Below are 16,709 nucleotides of genomic sequence, written 5' to 3'. Positions count from 1 at the left end.
TGTATTAAAACACGTCCATAAGCACGTGTCAAAGACTAATCATTCGCGACGTTGCCGTGCATTATGGGAAATGTAGTTCCAGAGAGAAACATTGCTCCGGGGAGAAAAGCTCCATAGCTCGACTGTACTACATTTCCCACAACACAGTGCGAGCACAGTCACCATGTGTAATGTTGCTGCGTCTTGTGGGGAGTTGTGAATGACAGAAGGGACATGAAAGTGTTTGTAGTGGGAAAATCACATCATGCCGGATCTAGTCACTCATGTATGTAACTGTGCATATTTCTCTAGTATCGTTTCTGTATGTTTAGACAGGAGGACGAGTGAAACTTTGATTCGTTTAGTAGATTAACTTAGACAGTAGACATCCCTTAGCAATGCTAGCTGATTCACTTTTGGTGCCTATCGTAGGATACTTCACACATGTGTTTTTACAAGTTATACTAATATATCTGAGTTTTAAATACGATTTTTAGGAGGTTAGTCTGTGATTATTTCCAGAGTTTCTTTATGAATGTGATTGAGCATGTGTAGATTATGTTTCCCTTAATGTTTTCAGCAGTTCCAGCACCAGTGACGTCATTCTCGATGGAATATTGAAGGTAGAGAAAGTAATCCACGTCAAACTGATATGATACCCGATATTTTTTTATTAATGTACAGGGTTTGCCTGTTTTCATCCAAAAAATAAGTGAAATCCCATGCTTCAATTGAATTCAGGTGTCAGCACATTGTAATGTACAGTAGAAAATATGGACAAATGTTTATTAGTATTAATACACATTATGCATGTAAATATTTGTGCTTCCAATATCAATGTAGCACCAAAATAATTAAATAAAGGTGAATTATGGTAGATACTGAGATGCTCACAGATGCAGTGGCGTCGGAAAGTCTGAAAAAATTAGGTTTAAACGCCTCTATTTTAAATTACATACTGTAGATGATTAGTGTCACAGATTTCTTCAATTATATAATTTTTAATAATTTTAGTAAAAATGTATAATTTATTTCATGTTTCTTTTTATTTATTTTAATCCTTAAAACATATTTCAGGATTTAAATCAAATAATTATAAATTCAATGTGGTCTCAAGCTTTTGCACCCTACTGCATATTGTGCATCTTTAGTACTACTGGCCATCTATTTAAGGATCCTTTGTCAATCTGTTTTATCTGTCTAGAATTCTTTTTGGATTTTTGGTGAGATGTATGTATCCATTGTCTTGCGCCCACAGTCAGGCCCCTGTCAGACTGTCTACTTGTTTTTATGCTGACAGACCCTTGGGAGAAGAAGCTTGTTTTGCGATGCAGCGGTTTGTGTGTGCTAGTGTCTTCAGGCAGACTGCTGTCCTGCTGCAGATCTGTCCTCCGTCCTGTAGCCGGACCGCACAGAGACTGCATCCCCCGACCCAGCAGTGCTGGAAACACGCACGATGGCTCAGCAGCTCCAGTGCGCTCTGCTCTCCGGCCTCTCAGAAGAACACCAGCAGTGATCATCTGGTAAACTCAGCTCCAGTGCAGGATGATCCAGACCCTCTGCAGGACAAATCCATCGGCATCATTCAGAGATTCAAGAAAACCTTTAAGCAGTACGGCAAAGTCATGATCCCTGTGCACCTGTTGACGTCTACAGTGTGGTTCGGTACATTTTATTATGCTGCAATGAAGTAAGTAGATGATGGATCACAGTTATGTTCATTTAGGTTAGAGGCTAAGATGGCTCAGAGTAACTCAATCCACAATAATAACCTGTTAGTCAAATCCACTAACTATTAACTGAGAACCGAGACGCTGGAAAAACTGGATCATGAGCTGTTCACGTGTAAATGTACACAGTGCGGTGCTTCACTTTGAATTACACAATGCATATATTTATTTAAATCACTTTGAGAAACACACTAAGCCATATTGTGATATGTAGAGAGGATAGGGGGCTAATGACCAGTTATAAAAAAAAATGGTATGATAAAATTGATCATATTTTAATAAGAAATAACAATAGACAAAAAGTCTTTCACGAAAAAAATCATGTAATATGATTTAAATATGTATACATAATTAAATATAAATATATTCTGTATTAATATATCGGCCTGCCAGATATATCAGTGTGTTGTTGATGATATTTCATACTAGTTTATTAAAGTCAAAGAAAGTAAGAAGAAATATGACCAGTATCCCACAAAGAAGCACAACATAAAGTTAAATTCTGACAAAACAAACCGATAAATAAGGAATGTCTGTCAGATTTTCATACATTGTAAAAGTCAGTTAGGTGTTGGTTCTCAGGCAGTAATCTGTTGACCAGGTGTCTGTGGGGTTATATAGGTAATTTTCTTTTTGCCCGGTCATTCTGTCTGTATATGGCGTATGCTGGATTGAGGTAAATGGCACACTGGAATGTTTACTCTGCAATACATCTGGCTGAATGTGGGTCACCACTGTCTAGACATTTCAGAAATGTGGGAGGTGGTAATGGATGCTTGAATATGGGCTATTTCATTCACCATGACTTCACTCTGCAGAGAAGCTCTGAGTTATCAGCTTGCCTTGTCATACGTTCCCCACTAATCTTCACACTTGAATATTTTAGCTGTTTAAACATTTGATTCTTATGTTAAGTATTGTATTAAGTTTATATCAAGTACTTCAGGATCTTTTTTTTAAATACTTTTAAAAAAACAATTGTTGTTTGCTCTAAATAGTTCATTCTTTTAATACCCATTCTTCATCTCAGTTACCAAAAGACAAAAAAAAATGTCTGCTTATTAAATTGATGTGTTTTTTTGAAGCTGTTTCTTTATTGTGTTTCAGGACAGGTTTTAAAGGGATTCTTCACCCAAAAATTTAAATTCTGTCATCATTTACTCCTCAAGTTGTTCCAAGCCTGTATGAATTTCTCTCTTCTGCTGAACACAAAAGAAGATATTTTAAATAATGTTGGTAACCAAATAGTTGATGGACCCCATTGACTTCCATATACCCATAGCAGAAGAAATAAATGCATTGAATATGAAATATGAATATTATGAAGAAAAATGTTCCACGAAAAAAGTACGTTTTAAAGGTATGAATGATAGAATTTTTGGGTGAACTATCCCTTTAAGAATTTTTTTTTTTCTCTAATGATGGTCTTAAAGAGATATTTCACTTAGAAATGAAAAGTGTCATAATTTACTCGCCCTTGTGTCATAAATACCTGTAAAACTTACTTTTTTCCGTGGAACATAAAAGATTTTCTTTTTTAAAAATGTATTTTTTGTTATGGTTTTTTTTTTTTTTTTTTTCATACAATGGAAGTCAATGGTCAGCAAAATATTCTTCAAATATGTTTTGTCAAAAATCTTCCACAGAAGAAAGTCATACAAGTTTGGAATGACATGAGGGTGGGTGAATAACAGAATATACATTTTTGGGTGAATTGTCCTTTTAAGAAAATTAAAGGGTTAGTTCATCCAAAAATGAAAATTATGTCAGTAATTACTCACCCTCATGTTGTTCCAACCCTGTTAGGCTTTCGTTCATCTTCGGAACACAAATTAAGATATTTTTGATGAAATCTGAGAGCTGTCTCACTCCTCCATAGGCCTCTATGGGATCGAAACTTGCCAGCCCAGAAAAGTTATTAAAGACATCGTTAAAATAGTCCGAGTGACTACAGTGGCTCAACCATAAGTTTATCAAGCGATTAGAATACTTTTTGTGCGCATAAAAACAAACAAAAATAATGACTTTATTCAACTATTCATTTTCGTCTGTGTGGGCCTGAATGAATTTACGTAGTGTAACAGCGCAGCGCTTCTGTGCTGTACGTCACCACGTAGGCTCACTGTTGGCCGATGCTGGTCATGTGTGTGATGCGTGTGACGTACGGGGTTACGGGGTTGGAACAACATGAGGGTGAGTAATTACTGACAGAATTTTCATTTTTGGGTGAACTAACCCTTTAAGACTTGATTAAAATAAGTAAATAAATAAATAAATAATATGCTTGCTTTCTCTCTCTCTTTGTTTGTTTGTTTAGAGGAGTGAATTTGGTGCCATTTCTTGAGTATGTTGGGTTTCCTGACAAGGTTGTGAAACTCCTGGAGAACTCTCAGAGTGGCTATGCACTGACGGCATATGCCATGTACAAGGTGGGCTAAGTTATTTTTTTATAAATAAATTGTTTAAATAAAATGATTTACTAATTTACTAATAATTAATAATTTAAGCTATTAATATCACCGAGATGCAAGCAAAATTAAGTGAATTTAGGTTCAGTTTTCCTGGACAATTTGTATCATAAAATTGAATAAATAAAAAGCATTTTCAGACAGAATCTTTTCACCCACACGACAGCTCATCTGAATTGAACGAATTAGAATGTAATTGACTTCAAACCTTGTGAGATTCACTCACTACATGAACAAACTTCTTTTCAGTTCAAGTTAATGTGACGCTGGTTTAATTTTCTTGATCTCCTAAAGATTGCCACACCCGCGAGGTACACCGCGACTCTAGGAGGAACGTCACTGTCCGTGAAGTACCTGAGGAAGCACGGCTACATGTCCACTCCTCCGCCCGTGAAGGAATACCTCCAGGAGAAGATGGAGGAGACCAAAGAGAGGATCTCTGGGAAAATGGAAGAGACCAAGGATCGTTTATCCGAGAGAATGGAGGAAACGAAAGACAAGTTCACCGAAAAACTTCAAGAAACCAAAGACAAAGTGTCTTTCCGAAAGAAAAAGGAATAGGTTTATATACATTTACGAAAGGTCATGAAGTGACTTTATCTTCCCGTAATGTCATGAAGATTCACGTTATTTAACAATATAATACACTTTAAGGAAAGCAAGCTGTCTTTAGTATTTTTAAAATATAATGTAGGCTGTATGCTCTACACTCACTGTTCACGTAATAGCCTAAACTATTACAAAAAATGTGGTATTATGATTTATAAATTGACCATAGATTTTAGATATAAAATATTACAGCACAAAAGTCAATAAAAAGGCATTGGACTTAACTTGAAATACCTTTTAACGGATGAGAGTGTGTTTTCTAAAGAGAACAGAAGGTGTAATGTGCCCAATATTATATATTTAATGCTTTGTTCCCTAACAAATAGCACTGCCTCTTTCAATTCTCACATATGTTAAATAATGTTTAAGTTATGGACTGAAAACAGTACGGACGTGTCATACAAGTTACTGAGAATGAAATGGTCACATTGTAAAATCTTGAAAATCGATTGTAACTTTAGTTATGCAAAGTAGTGTTTGTCAGAAAGTTGTAAATGTACGTTAAGATGTAACACAACTTGTACCGTTGCTTATAATGCAGGGGGAAAAAATCATAAATTGTCCTGACAGTCATTCTGCAAATCATCAACAGCCTTTACGTCCTGTTTCAAATTCAGTAGATTCCTGCCATATTCATGTTTAATTTATGCAACCTTTATTTTCAGTTGGTACTGTCACATATTTTTCAAAGCCCTGTTTTTGCTTGAAATGAAGGTTGATAATTGAGGTGATTATTCCACAGCAAAGGTCTCTACTGGTGCAGCACTTGGACTGTTTAAGTTTGATGGGACTTCGAGGCCTTTTTGTCTGTTGAAGGATGTTCCACCTGGCTGTCAACAGTAACAATAAACAATAGTGTTTTAATGTGTGTATTAAACATTGAGTTTTTTTTTAACATGCACATTGAACACATCACTTAAAAGAACATTTATTACTCATGATGATTAATGATCACCAGTGAAATCAAAATATAAAGGTGCAGTGTTTTATATTTTTTTTTATACTGGCAGTTTTCAGCGTGAATACTTGGTTTATTACCAGAGCTGTTTGGAAGTGATAATCTGTCCAATTTGTAAGGCACAACTGGTCATTGGATCTCAACAAGAAGGACCCCATGAGGAGGAAGCACATTTTTGTAGGCTAGTCATCTCAGCATTTTTTTTATTAATTTTTTTGGAGAGAAGTAGACCTACAGCTACAGTTAATTTATTTTGACTTGAGCTGCCTTCACGTGCTATCGAAATGATCGTAAACCCTATAGACCTTATTCACAGGTCGTTCTGATTTTTCGCCATCTCTGATTTTTAATGTGAATGAAAGCGAGGCTGTGAGGGACAGACATTCATCTATTCAATGGGCTGCCGCTGTACTGTTATTTAATGTGTTTTTGGATTGTTCTGCTCATGAAACACTAGAAAAATATCTTTCCAAGAAATTTCAGTTGACAAAAAACTCCCGACAAGCTGTGGAAAATTCTAAGTAATCTAGGAGCTTTATACAGCTTTTTAAAGCGGATTGGAAACACGGTAAGTCTATCCCTCACAGCCTCACTTTCATACCTGTCATGGCGCTGCTCTGAATAAGGTCTATAGTTGCATAGTTCCTAGGACATGAACGCCCTCTCAAGTCAAAATTCGAATGCGATGAGCTCGTAATCACGACTTCAAAAGTGGGAAGTAGGAATTTTCCGACAGCATTAGTTGGACCAACTAACTTTTTACTATTAAATTTAGAAAATGTATGTGAAAAAAATTTATATATTTTTTTTAAGTGTAAAATTGATTCACCAAATTAACAAAACAAAAAAATTGGTAATCATAGTAGGCTATATTGTGAAACAAGTCTGATATGATATAGGCTATTTAAACGTAGTTAAGTTTAAACGTAAACTTCAAACTTTGGCAAAATAATAATAATTTGCAAACTAGGGTAGCTTGACTGTTTAAACTTGAGTTTAAAATAATGTGTAGTTTCCTTGTTGTTGTTTTTTTGCTTTGTTTTTACTATGCCTATTTAAATTCTGAATCATTTTATTTATTGTGGGGAAAACCTTTTTCACCTTTAAAGGAAAGCTTCACATCGCCTTCAGTAGTATAACAGAATGACAAACACAAAGCACAAAAGAGACTCGTTCTGGTTCTTTTCCTCAACTTTAATTGCTCTCTCTAGCCATTTGATGACAGCGAAAGAACAAGCGTGGAATCGTTTCATGAGGGACTACAACAGTATCTTTGAGCAATAGTTTCATTTAGTTTTTTTCCCCGTGTGTTTATTTTTTATGAATTTTTTTTAAATCATTTTTAGTCACCTTTTTCCTGTAAAAGTATTGCAATTACCAGACCTCAAACTGAAAACCGCTGACATCACAATTAAATAGAACAATAAAAATAAAAAGGCGTAAGGACAGCAGTGTTCCTCGCTCACTGAACTGTTTTCTTGTTTAAAAAAAAAAGAAAAAAGAAAAAAAAAAGAGAAAGGAAAAAAAGTTTGTAGTCCAAAATTTCATAGTCCTGTGATCTCGCTCAAGGCCAATGATGAACAGTGCTGTGGATTCGTCGGAGTTCCAGATCCATGGAACGAGATGCTGAAGTCAGCCAGACAGCCACACGTCAAAGTCGTCAGTCAGTCATTCACTCGTTGATTCGTTCATTCAAGCGGGTAACTGTTACAGGGAATAATTACCGAGTGTTCTGGAGAGGCGGATCCTTTTGGTGCGGAGCGAGACTGCTATGCCGAGGAAAATGACAACATGAACATGCAGTAACAATCAGCTATGGGCTGGGTTCTCATGTATGCATTTGATGCTCTTTTATATACCACACAACTCGATTATGTGCATTTAAAAAAAGAACAAAATGTTAACCGTTTCCCACGGATGTCTCACCGATCCAATAAAGCCTCACCCTGAGCTTCTATTTGATATGAACCACTAAACCATCTCTCGGGCTGGAGAAAAGGCCTCGTGGGAGCCCAAAAGTCGGCAGTCGGTTCCGTTCGTTTCGATAACTACGGTACAATTACGTCATGCCGAGTTATTTTCTGTGATCGGTCGAGCGTGGTTAATACACGTCCAAACAGCTATAGCAGTCACAAAATAAATTTCAATAAATAAAATGACAAGCGCTGGCATAATAATTCTTTCTCTGGAAGTTACAAAAGCAGCAGCTAGTTATCCTTTATATAACTGCCTCAGAATATTTTAATCACATAACAGATTTGCATTTACTGTATAGGAAAAAAATATATAAGAAGTCTTTTTGTATTTATGTGACCACACTGTAGCATTTCTCTTTGCAAACATTACTCTGTTTTACAAAAAAGACAAAGCACAATTGAAGGCATTCACAAAACTTGATGCCACCGTGTTAAAGTTTTCTTTTTAATATTATCTATACATTATATTACAGTATTAACAATGCTTTCTTGTGGTTTTCTACCCATTGGGTAGGATATGTGCATAATATATTCAAGTTATATACAGCACCGTACAAATAAACAGAGTCCGACTACTGAAAGAAGCACCATAGGAAGTGAGGCACAACAAAGGTGGGGACTTTTGAGTGCAAGTGGGTTTCTATGTCTGCTTAAACATGACTGTTAGGCACCGAATTTGCTCATGTAAATAGTAACATGCAAACCTCTCGGCTGCAAATGTAAAAAATACATTTGGATTTGTTTTCCTAGCACGACTATGACAGCGGAAATGCACTAATGTTAACGAAGAAAAGAAAAAAGGAGCACAAACATCTATGTCTCGGTTGGTAAGCAAATATAAAGTAATGGGGAAGCGGACATAGGCCTACATACCGAACGAACAACAGCAGCAGTAGCAGTAGCAGCGCATAGCAGCAGCAGCAATACAGTACGAACTCAAACTGCGTGGTCAGAATGAGTGACAGAAGCAGAGCCTATGACAGGAGGCCGTTTCGGAGCCAAAGCGGATGGGTGATAGTAGAATCTTGCTATTTAAGGGTTAAGAAGGTTGTATAAAAGCCTATTTTTGACTTTGACTAAATATCCTTTCAAACTGGTCACTTTAATAAATAGCTAGTTAATAAATAGGTTTTCTATGGTACTTTTTTTAAGGGAAGGCCAAAGACTGATGGTTTACAAAGCTCAGATGTGATCAAAAACACAATCAACATGTCTGAAAGCATTCCAAATGTGTGCCATGTGGATGTGGTGATGATTGAATACAACTTCAAATAAAGAAAGGAAAAAGCGGGATGTACCTCGTCATGATTGGTACACTTTTTGTTTGGATGAAAATCTCAGAACAGATAAAAGAATAAATACTGGTGTTGAATAAACAGACAAATAACAGACAAAATGTGTTCCTGTGCTGCCTTGGAATAAAACGGCATTCCAGGAGATGAAAATAAGGGATAAAATATGAAATCCATATATGATTGTGAACTAAAAGTATAGTATGGATAACTGGAAAAAAAACTATACGCATGCTTTTTATAGTGGAAAACAAACAGTATGACACACTCATTCAGAAAGGGACAGGATGTGCATAAGACTACAGTTCCCATGATTCCCTTCCATTGGACCCCATGACAATGCTGAAGTGACGTAAGTTTAAAGTGCTACTCGACAGAATGAAAGTGGCGTATGTGTCGTGACTTCCATCTGCAGATATCCATGCCAATATCTCTCACTTGGTCAGTGGAAAAAGTGAACTGGAATTTGAACAACCCTTTTTCTTTAAATAAGTGCCATGATGCAGTTCATTTGTAGAGATTTTAGGCTGGATCAGAGTTCTACATCTCCATTTCAGGAAAACGAAAAACATAAAAAGGAAGGAAATAATTCCCAGGAACCATCAAAGACCTGTGACAGATTGACATATAAAAACTAACTAAGGGTTGCTGTTTCTACTCTTTAGAGAATAAGTGCAACATAAAGACTTTAGTTGTTGTTGTTGTTGTTGTTGTAAGTCACATCCCCAAGATTTAAGATTTTATCATGGCACTCAATTTGGATTTTGATTGATTATGAACAGTTTTTGTGCACAAGTCCTGGAAATGCACACAAAAGAATAGAAAATTTCTCAATCCTATGACCTATGTGGTCTCTCACACAAACAATCTGTGCCAACACGCGTGTTCTTTAAATACATGAAAGCATACAAAACCGAACAAAAAAAAGAGATTTAGCCAAGGAGCCCAAACATCCATACAAGGCCCCGAAGTTCTAGCAAAAACTAAACAAAAAAATACAAAAAAATAAACTTTGTAAGCTTGGTTCCGCAATATTCAATTCAAATTGTGCAAGGGGAGTGGTCTAACAGTGAAGCCACTCCCCTTTAGGTCCAGGAGGAAGTACCAGAGAGCACAGATGATGGCACGCACTCTCTATGGCCCTCTCCATGCCTCCTAGTCACACGGGTTTGTCTCGCCGGCTTTCCTTAACCTTGACGAACAGGGTTGTGCTTGCGCCAGGCTGGGGGGAGCGACTGGCTGTCCTCTGGTTGGAGGGTGGTGCATTATTGCTGTGCTGGTGCAGAAAGGAGGCGGAGCCTGGGCACGTCTGACCCATCACCTCGCTATAGGTGGGCGGCGGCCCCTCCACGTGCGAGTTCGAGGCACTCTTGCCAGAGTTGCTGCTTGGGGGCCGTGGCCCGCCTCCGTGCACATAAACGTCTATCAGGTCGCTGTCGAAAATGGTCCGGTTGGGGGGCGCGCGAACGGATGCACGGCTGAGCTCGAGCTGCTGCTCGGGGTCTCTGAGCTGCAGGGTACAGGGGCCCTTGTAGGGCGGCAGCTCCTCGCCATCTGACAGGCAGATGGTGGGCGGCAAGTGGATGTCCTGCTGCAGGTATGGGTAGGTGGGCTGGAAGCGACTGAATCGGTCCCTTTGCATAAATGAAGGTGGGTTGAAGCGCTCTCCGCTCCGTGGCCCATACATCACCTGAACACAGAGAACAACATATTCAATTAAACCTTTAGAATTTAACCTAGGAATAAATAAATAAATAAATAAATAAAAAGTTAAAAATGTTTTTGTAAACATGCAGCCAGAATAATCACACAATAAATTAACTATACAATCAATATACTATACTTGTCAAAAGGGGTTGGGGTTTGTATGATTTTTTTCATACAGTCTCTTTTGGTCACAAATGCTTCATTTATTTGATAAAAAATACAGTAAAAACAGTAATACTATGAAATATGATTATAACTTAAAATGTTTATTTTCTATTTGAATATATTTTAAAATGTAATTTATTCCTGTGATGGCAAAGTTGAATTTTCAGCAGCCATTCTGTGTCTCCAGTGTCACATAATCCTTTGGAAATCATTGTAATACACTGATTTGGTGCTCAAGAAACATTTCTTCTTATCATCAATGCTGAAAACAGTGGTGCAGCTTAATATTGATACATTAGTTTTTTTCAGGATTCTTTAATGAATAGAAAGTTCAAAAGAACAGCATTTATTTGAAATAGAAATCTTTTGTAATATGTCTTTACTGTCACTTTTAATTAATTTAACACATCCTTGCTGAATTAAAGTATAATTTTTTTTTTTTTTAAATCTTACTGACCCCAAAACGTTTGATCAGTAGTGTACATAAAAAAAAAAAACTAACAAAAAAACTGCCAAACAGATCTTTATTATTATGCAGTGTTATACTGTTGTATATAAATAAAAATAATACTAATGTGTTTATTTAGTGCAAAATATAGTAATTTCAGAGCAAATAGATAAATATTGAAATAGATTAACTGTCTTTGAAAGTGTTAACAATATTGAGCTTTTTGAGCTATTAGCTCTTAGCTATGTTGCCCAGCCCTAAACATGACAATACAACATTAGAGTAATAAATAACAATATGCAGAAAGGCTGAATAATAGGTCGTGTCAGCTGACTAACCTCAGTGGCTCCTTGTTGCGTCACCAAACTGTCTGTTGGCCATGCACAGCCGTCCTATGATGCAGAAGAGAGAGGACCGATGTGAGTCATGCATTAAAGACATCAAATTAAAAACAACTTCAATTGATGCATTAGAGTTTTGAGTTTGGCTAGAAAACCAAATTTGCTCCAGACATCAGAATACTTGATCTAAATGTACATACAGTAAATATGAGAATACAATAATATATCATGTATTATTAATTCAGGGCTGCTGGTAAATTATGTGGCCTCTGAGAATGCAGCTGTAGAAAATGTGCTGTTCTCTAAATTTATGAGCTTGTTTCTAAATTTAAGAGCTCGGTTCCTTTCATGCTCTGCATCTGTTGCTAAATCACATCGTCACCTTCTTCCTATCTTTTTACGACTCTCTCTCATGCTAGGAGGTGAAATGGACTGCAGTCTAGACAAGCTTGTCTTGGCGTTCCCAACTACAGGACGTAAATCAACATAAAGAACAACCAGGGATGTGCAGAACTACGTAAATCCAAAATCGACTAGTCCGTGGGTTGCCTGAAAGACTAGTTAGACTAATAGAAACCCTATATAATTAGGTTGGTTTAGCATTGTGTCCACTGTAAGACGTTTATTAATGAAATATTCATTACCTCATTTCATTTTATCCCATTCATTTTCCTCACAGAAAACAGGCCTGTGGATTATAATGCACAGTAAAAAAAAAAAAAAAAAAACTGACTGATGGAGCCAGTTGACCATCATGACCCATCCCTAGGAACTGTGTTATGCATTTGTGCAGGTGTACCGACACAAAGACCCTGAAGCTGGCACGCACATTGCCGAGTCCCATATGAACACGGTCACAAAGTCACACACATGGTGATCAAACAAAAGAACAGGAACTCTACACCCACTCAGAGCTCACACAGACAGGACACACATGGCGACTGGAGAATCAAACGAACACCCACTCAGAATAAAATTCACACGCACACTTACCGGCTGCATGCCCTCCTCTCGTCTTCGGGCCTGGCTGTGGCGTGTGAGGAAGGCCCAGGCCGACAGCCGATAGTGGTTCAGCAAACAGATGATCACAACTACCATTACAGTCATCACCACAATTATGATTATTATCTGAACAAACTCCAGTTCAGCTGCAAGACAAGAAAACAGAGAGAAAATTATTTGCATATTCCACACAATTGCAAAAAAATAAATAGATTTTTACATTTTCAATAGAAAATGAGTAGTGTTTCCCTGTGCAAAACTCCCTGCTAAGGTGTCGTGGGTGGTTGCCAGGGCAATGCTATGCAGTTGCTAAGATGGTAATTGTCTGCTTTAAAAAACAACAACAAATAAATCAATTCAAATACGCAAAACCTCAAAAATGCCCACAATTTCAGAAGATATTATTCAAACAGTGCAAGACAAGTTAGGCATTCAACTTTAGGGGTTATAGGTAATTCAAAATAGTATTAATGATTACTCTTAATGATTTATAAGCTTTCAGGAACATCAGAGAGGCAACGTAAAGATAAGACAGTTGAATATGGATGGATACAAGTATTGACACAGCAAGCACAACATGTTCTTCATTCTTACCACCAGGGGGCAATAAAATGAACACTTCTGAGAGTATTGAGATTGGGTGTGGGGAACAGGCTCAAAAAGCTACGCAACAGACTAATCCACAAAAATGTGATAACATGACATTTCAAATGGCTTTTCTGACCTACATCAAGTCAAGAAGGGAGAAAAAGATAAAGAGATTTTGGGTCATTTTTATTATTTATAGGACAGGTCAGAGGATATAATGGGGATATGATGCGAGCTAGATTTTAACTTGCACTGCCCACATGAGCAACACAGCTCAATATGTCAGAGCATGTGCACTTACTGCTAGGCCACAGCTCTGATTTTATGAACTGATGATTATGTCATGGGAAGACCTCACACAGTCAAAGGACGGAATTAATATTTTATGTTTCTCGTCATACTTCCTCTTCACAGAGGCACATGTATTGGGAATCCTTTGAAAGGAATGCCTGAATGAACATGACAGTCTCCTCTTAATATCCTGTTTTAGACTTCTCCAGCAAATTGCACTAGTGTAAAAAAGGGAACAGAAATGTTGTTACAAACAGGGTAGACCTCTCTTTCAACCTCCTGTTAACCACAGCCCACCCTGCCGACACACTTTCACACACAGATGGGCCCAGTCAATACAGACTTGTTCTCCAGTCACATGAAAATCATGTAGAAATGTGCCACCCGTATATTCAGAGAACTCTTGTTATCCCTGCTGCCCACTGAGGAACTCCCACAATTCACTGTGACACATGAAGGTTTATGTTTTGAGACAATGGAAAAACTGCTGCAAAGCTGCGGTACTGAAGTAAACCCTTGCACAAACAACATTAGCTGTCTAACACAATCTACACTGATGTTAAGGGTAATAATTTTCAAACCTACGACTATGACATCAGCAACACAATGTACTTTGGTTTACGTAGGAAAGAAGATCTGAATGAAATGTGTGCTTTGATGGCTCTCTCCAAGAAGCTACAAACTCAAATTCATCCTCTTTAAAGTTAGCATGCAATGAAAACTCACCTTATCTATTTTTCAAACGCCTGTTATAGGTTTTATTGTGAACAATTTGTCCACATATATTTAATGTTTAATCAAAATGTCACAGCTGGATCTTTCGGTGAAAACATCAGACTTCTCTCTGTGACATATGCCGGACTTCTCCAATAATTTAGTTTGCTTAAACCCGCCTCTGCAAGCTCACGTTCATCTGCCTCCACTTTTGATTGCAATGTCCACATCTCAAAATCCAATCAACAACCAATGCACAAAACCAAGTCCCTGCCCTAATTTTTTTTTCTTTTTTGTTAATCCATTACATTCGGATGCATGTCATAAATAACGGAAAATAACATGGAAGAAAATATCTGCTTCTTTCATTGCGATCTTAAAAAAAATAACGAAGAAAATAAATTTAATTTAATTAATCTCAATAAACTACTTGTCAGTTGTTGAACGACTAGTCATCCATCCTGAGATGTCCAGCTAATAGTTTCTATAGGTGAGCTCAGAGCTGTTTCAAAATTGAGTTACTATCATTTCCATCATGATCACTTTCTCTCTACAGCAGAAAGGCCGTTCCCAGGATGCAGTTGGGCCATGTAGTGGCATTGTTAAATAAGCTGCATTGGCGCTGGCTCTTTGCCATGACTCCTCTGGAGAGAGTGCTTGCAAGACAAGACCCCATCTGTTGAGGGCTTGGAGGAGAGGACCAGAGACCAGACACATCCCAGGAGTTAACCCAACATAGGAGATAAAACGGCCCAAATCTGCTGCCCATAACCGGATTACGGCCTGGACCAGATCCAAGAAACAGACAACTGGTGGTAGATTGGGGGTGGGGCAAACATGTTGTAACTGACACACCTCTGAGATATTAAGTTTGTAATCTCTGCCAACCTACAGTACCAGGCACATCTCTAGCACCATTCCCCCATCCAGGACTGCCCGCTGCCGCTGTAACACAATCTAACAGTTTTCTCTAAATTGACAGGCTAATCTCATCAGAGTAGCCTCAATCTATCCTCCTTCAAAATGGCTTGTTCGGACCCAAACGACCCAATGTGCAAACAATAGATGCCCTTACTAGGGTCCATTAAAAGCAGGTGTGTAATTAGTGTGTCGGGTCCTTATTGGTTGTAGCCAAATTAGCTACTGCTCGGATAACAATGCAACTGAATTCAATGTGACTTGTGAGTCATCAGAACGGTTTCTTTTTTATCTCTTTGCCAAGAGTGCAAGTTACATAAACTTGTAATCCTTATATAAAATCATATTGCTTGAGCTTTGTTTAACCTTCCCTGTGCTAATCGGAGGGCTCGAGTCTAAGTCAGACGTGACGGCATCCCGGAAGATCTGTTAATGTGTTATGATTACAGACACAAACCCCAGACAGAGCAGACACAACAAACCGTCGTCAGCCTGTTTGCAACAGGGCAGAAATGTAAACAGGCTGTGATAATGTGGCAACAACTGCACAAAAGCAAGCCTTAGAGCGAGGGAGAGAGGCAGCTGGGCTAATTCGGGTTAGCCTTATGTGGACTCTCTGAGATTAGACAGCACAATCCTCTTACCACTACGTATGCTGCTCCATTGTGTTGTTATAGCTAAGAGGAGATATGCACTAACACCTGTCACAGAGCCACTAACAGACTCTTAGGTAAACTGGAACTTCGGTGAATGTTGTTCAAGCAGTCGTCACCTCGTCTCTAAGGTCGGAAAAAGACCTGGCTGCACAGAAGTGTGCTAGAAGCTGTGAGACCGCTCTGTTCTGTGGAGGCCATTCCATTTCTGAGCTGAAGGAAATGGAGGAGGCATTACATAAGCCTATCTGAAACTTTTTCCCCCTTTCTCTCTCTCTTTTTTTATACTGTGCACACAAGCTGCAAAGACAACCAAGTCTGGCCTCCAGATCTATATTTCATGAAGCCATTTCCTGTTTCCTCCTCTCCGCAGTTTCATAACAGAAGGAAAACAGCTGTGCTCTCACGATCTGGGAGTAAAGAAACGGAGAGGGTGGAGGAGGAGGGGGAGAGAGAGGCTGGAGAATGGGGACTGCTGCTCACTGCCAGCCATCTGTGCTCCGTCTCCAAATGTCTCTCCGGTACAGTACTATTCTCATGGAGTCGGGCACAGTATGTGGAGATCATGTCATGAGTGATCCAACAGTTGAACTCACAGCAGTGAGGAAAAGTTCTTAGACTGGGCTTTGAATTCCTACCAAAGCACACATTACACAACAGATTTCCACGGGAAAGATTGTGTGTGTGCACGGTGAACGACTAATTTCCAAGTGACTTCATCGACATGGCAAGACAGCGAAGATGAGAGAAAAACATTGAAAGTTTCCTTGCGTCCTCTCTAGTTTGGGCCAGCTTGTGGTGCAGTGAGTACAAACAACACTAAAAGTGAGCATCCCCAGTAGATCCCATGCACAAACTGGACATGCATAA

The 16,709-nt window shown here is 38.3% G+C and overlaps 2 protein-coding genes across 8 annotated transcripts in view; one reads left to right on the top strand and one right to left on the bottom strand.

Moving 5' to 3' along the window:
- The first annotated feature begins 125 nt into the window (after nucleotides 1-125).
- On the top strand, nucleotides 126-5,648 carry fam210aa (family with sequence similarity 210 member Aa). 4 transcript variants are annotated; one of them, XM_082186807.1, is made up of 5 exons: nucleotides 126-265; nucleotides 563-602; nucleotides 1,280-1,669; nucleotides 4,027-4,138; nucleotides 4,472-5,648. In XM_082186807.1, the coding sequence occupies exons 3-5, from the start codon at nucleotides 1,308-1,310 to the stop codon at nucleotides 4,736-4,738; spliced, it is 741 nt and encodes a 246-aa protein (XP_082042933.1). In that variant the 5' UTR covers nucleotides 126-265; nucleotides 563-602; nucleotides 1,280-1,307; the 3' UTR covers nucleotides 4,739-5,648. The 4 variants fall into 4 exon arrangements, with proteins under 4 accessions (XP_082042933.1, XP_082042935.1, XP_082042934.1 ...); XM_082186809.1 differs by having other exon boundaries at nucleotides 1,238-1,669; XM_082186808.1 differs by having other exon boundaries at nucleotides 141-265; nucleotides 560-602.
- Nucleotides 5,649-6,917: 1,269 nt separating this feature from the next.
- ldlrad4a (low density lipoprotein receptor class A domain containing 4a) overlaps nucleotides 6,918-16,709 on the bottom strand; it is an 89,978-nt gene continuing 80,186 nt past the window's right edge. For all 4 annotated transcript variants that reach the window (XM_082186785.1, XM_082186783.1, XM_082186784.1 and 1 more), the window contains 3 exons: nucleotides 12,667-12,821; nucleotides 11,671-11,724; nucleotides 6,918-10,702 (listed from right to left, as the gene is read on the bottom strand). In XM_082186785.1, coding sequence (XP_082042911.1) covers nucleotides 10,172-10,702; nucleotides 11,671-11,724; nucleotides 12,667-12,821 — 740 coding nt within the window. In that variant the 3' untranslated portion in view covers nucleotides 6,918-10,171. The remainder of the gene's footprint in view (nucleotides 10,703-11,670; nucleotides 11,725-12,666; nucleotides 12,822-16,709) is intronic.

The sequence above is a fragment of the Leuciscus leuciscus genome (assembly GCF_965113295.1).
Source record: "Leuciscus leuciscus genome assembly, chromosome: 12".
Lineage (NCBI taxonomy): Eukaryota > Metazoa > Chordata > Actinopteri > Cypriniformes > Leuciscidae > Leuciscus > Leuciscus leuciscus.
Note: the sequence above shows the minus strand (reverse complement) of the source record. Positions and strands in the feature narration are given on the sequence as shown.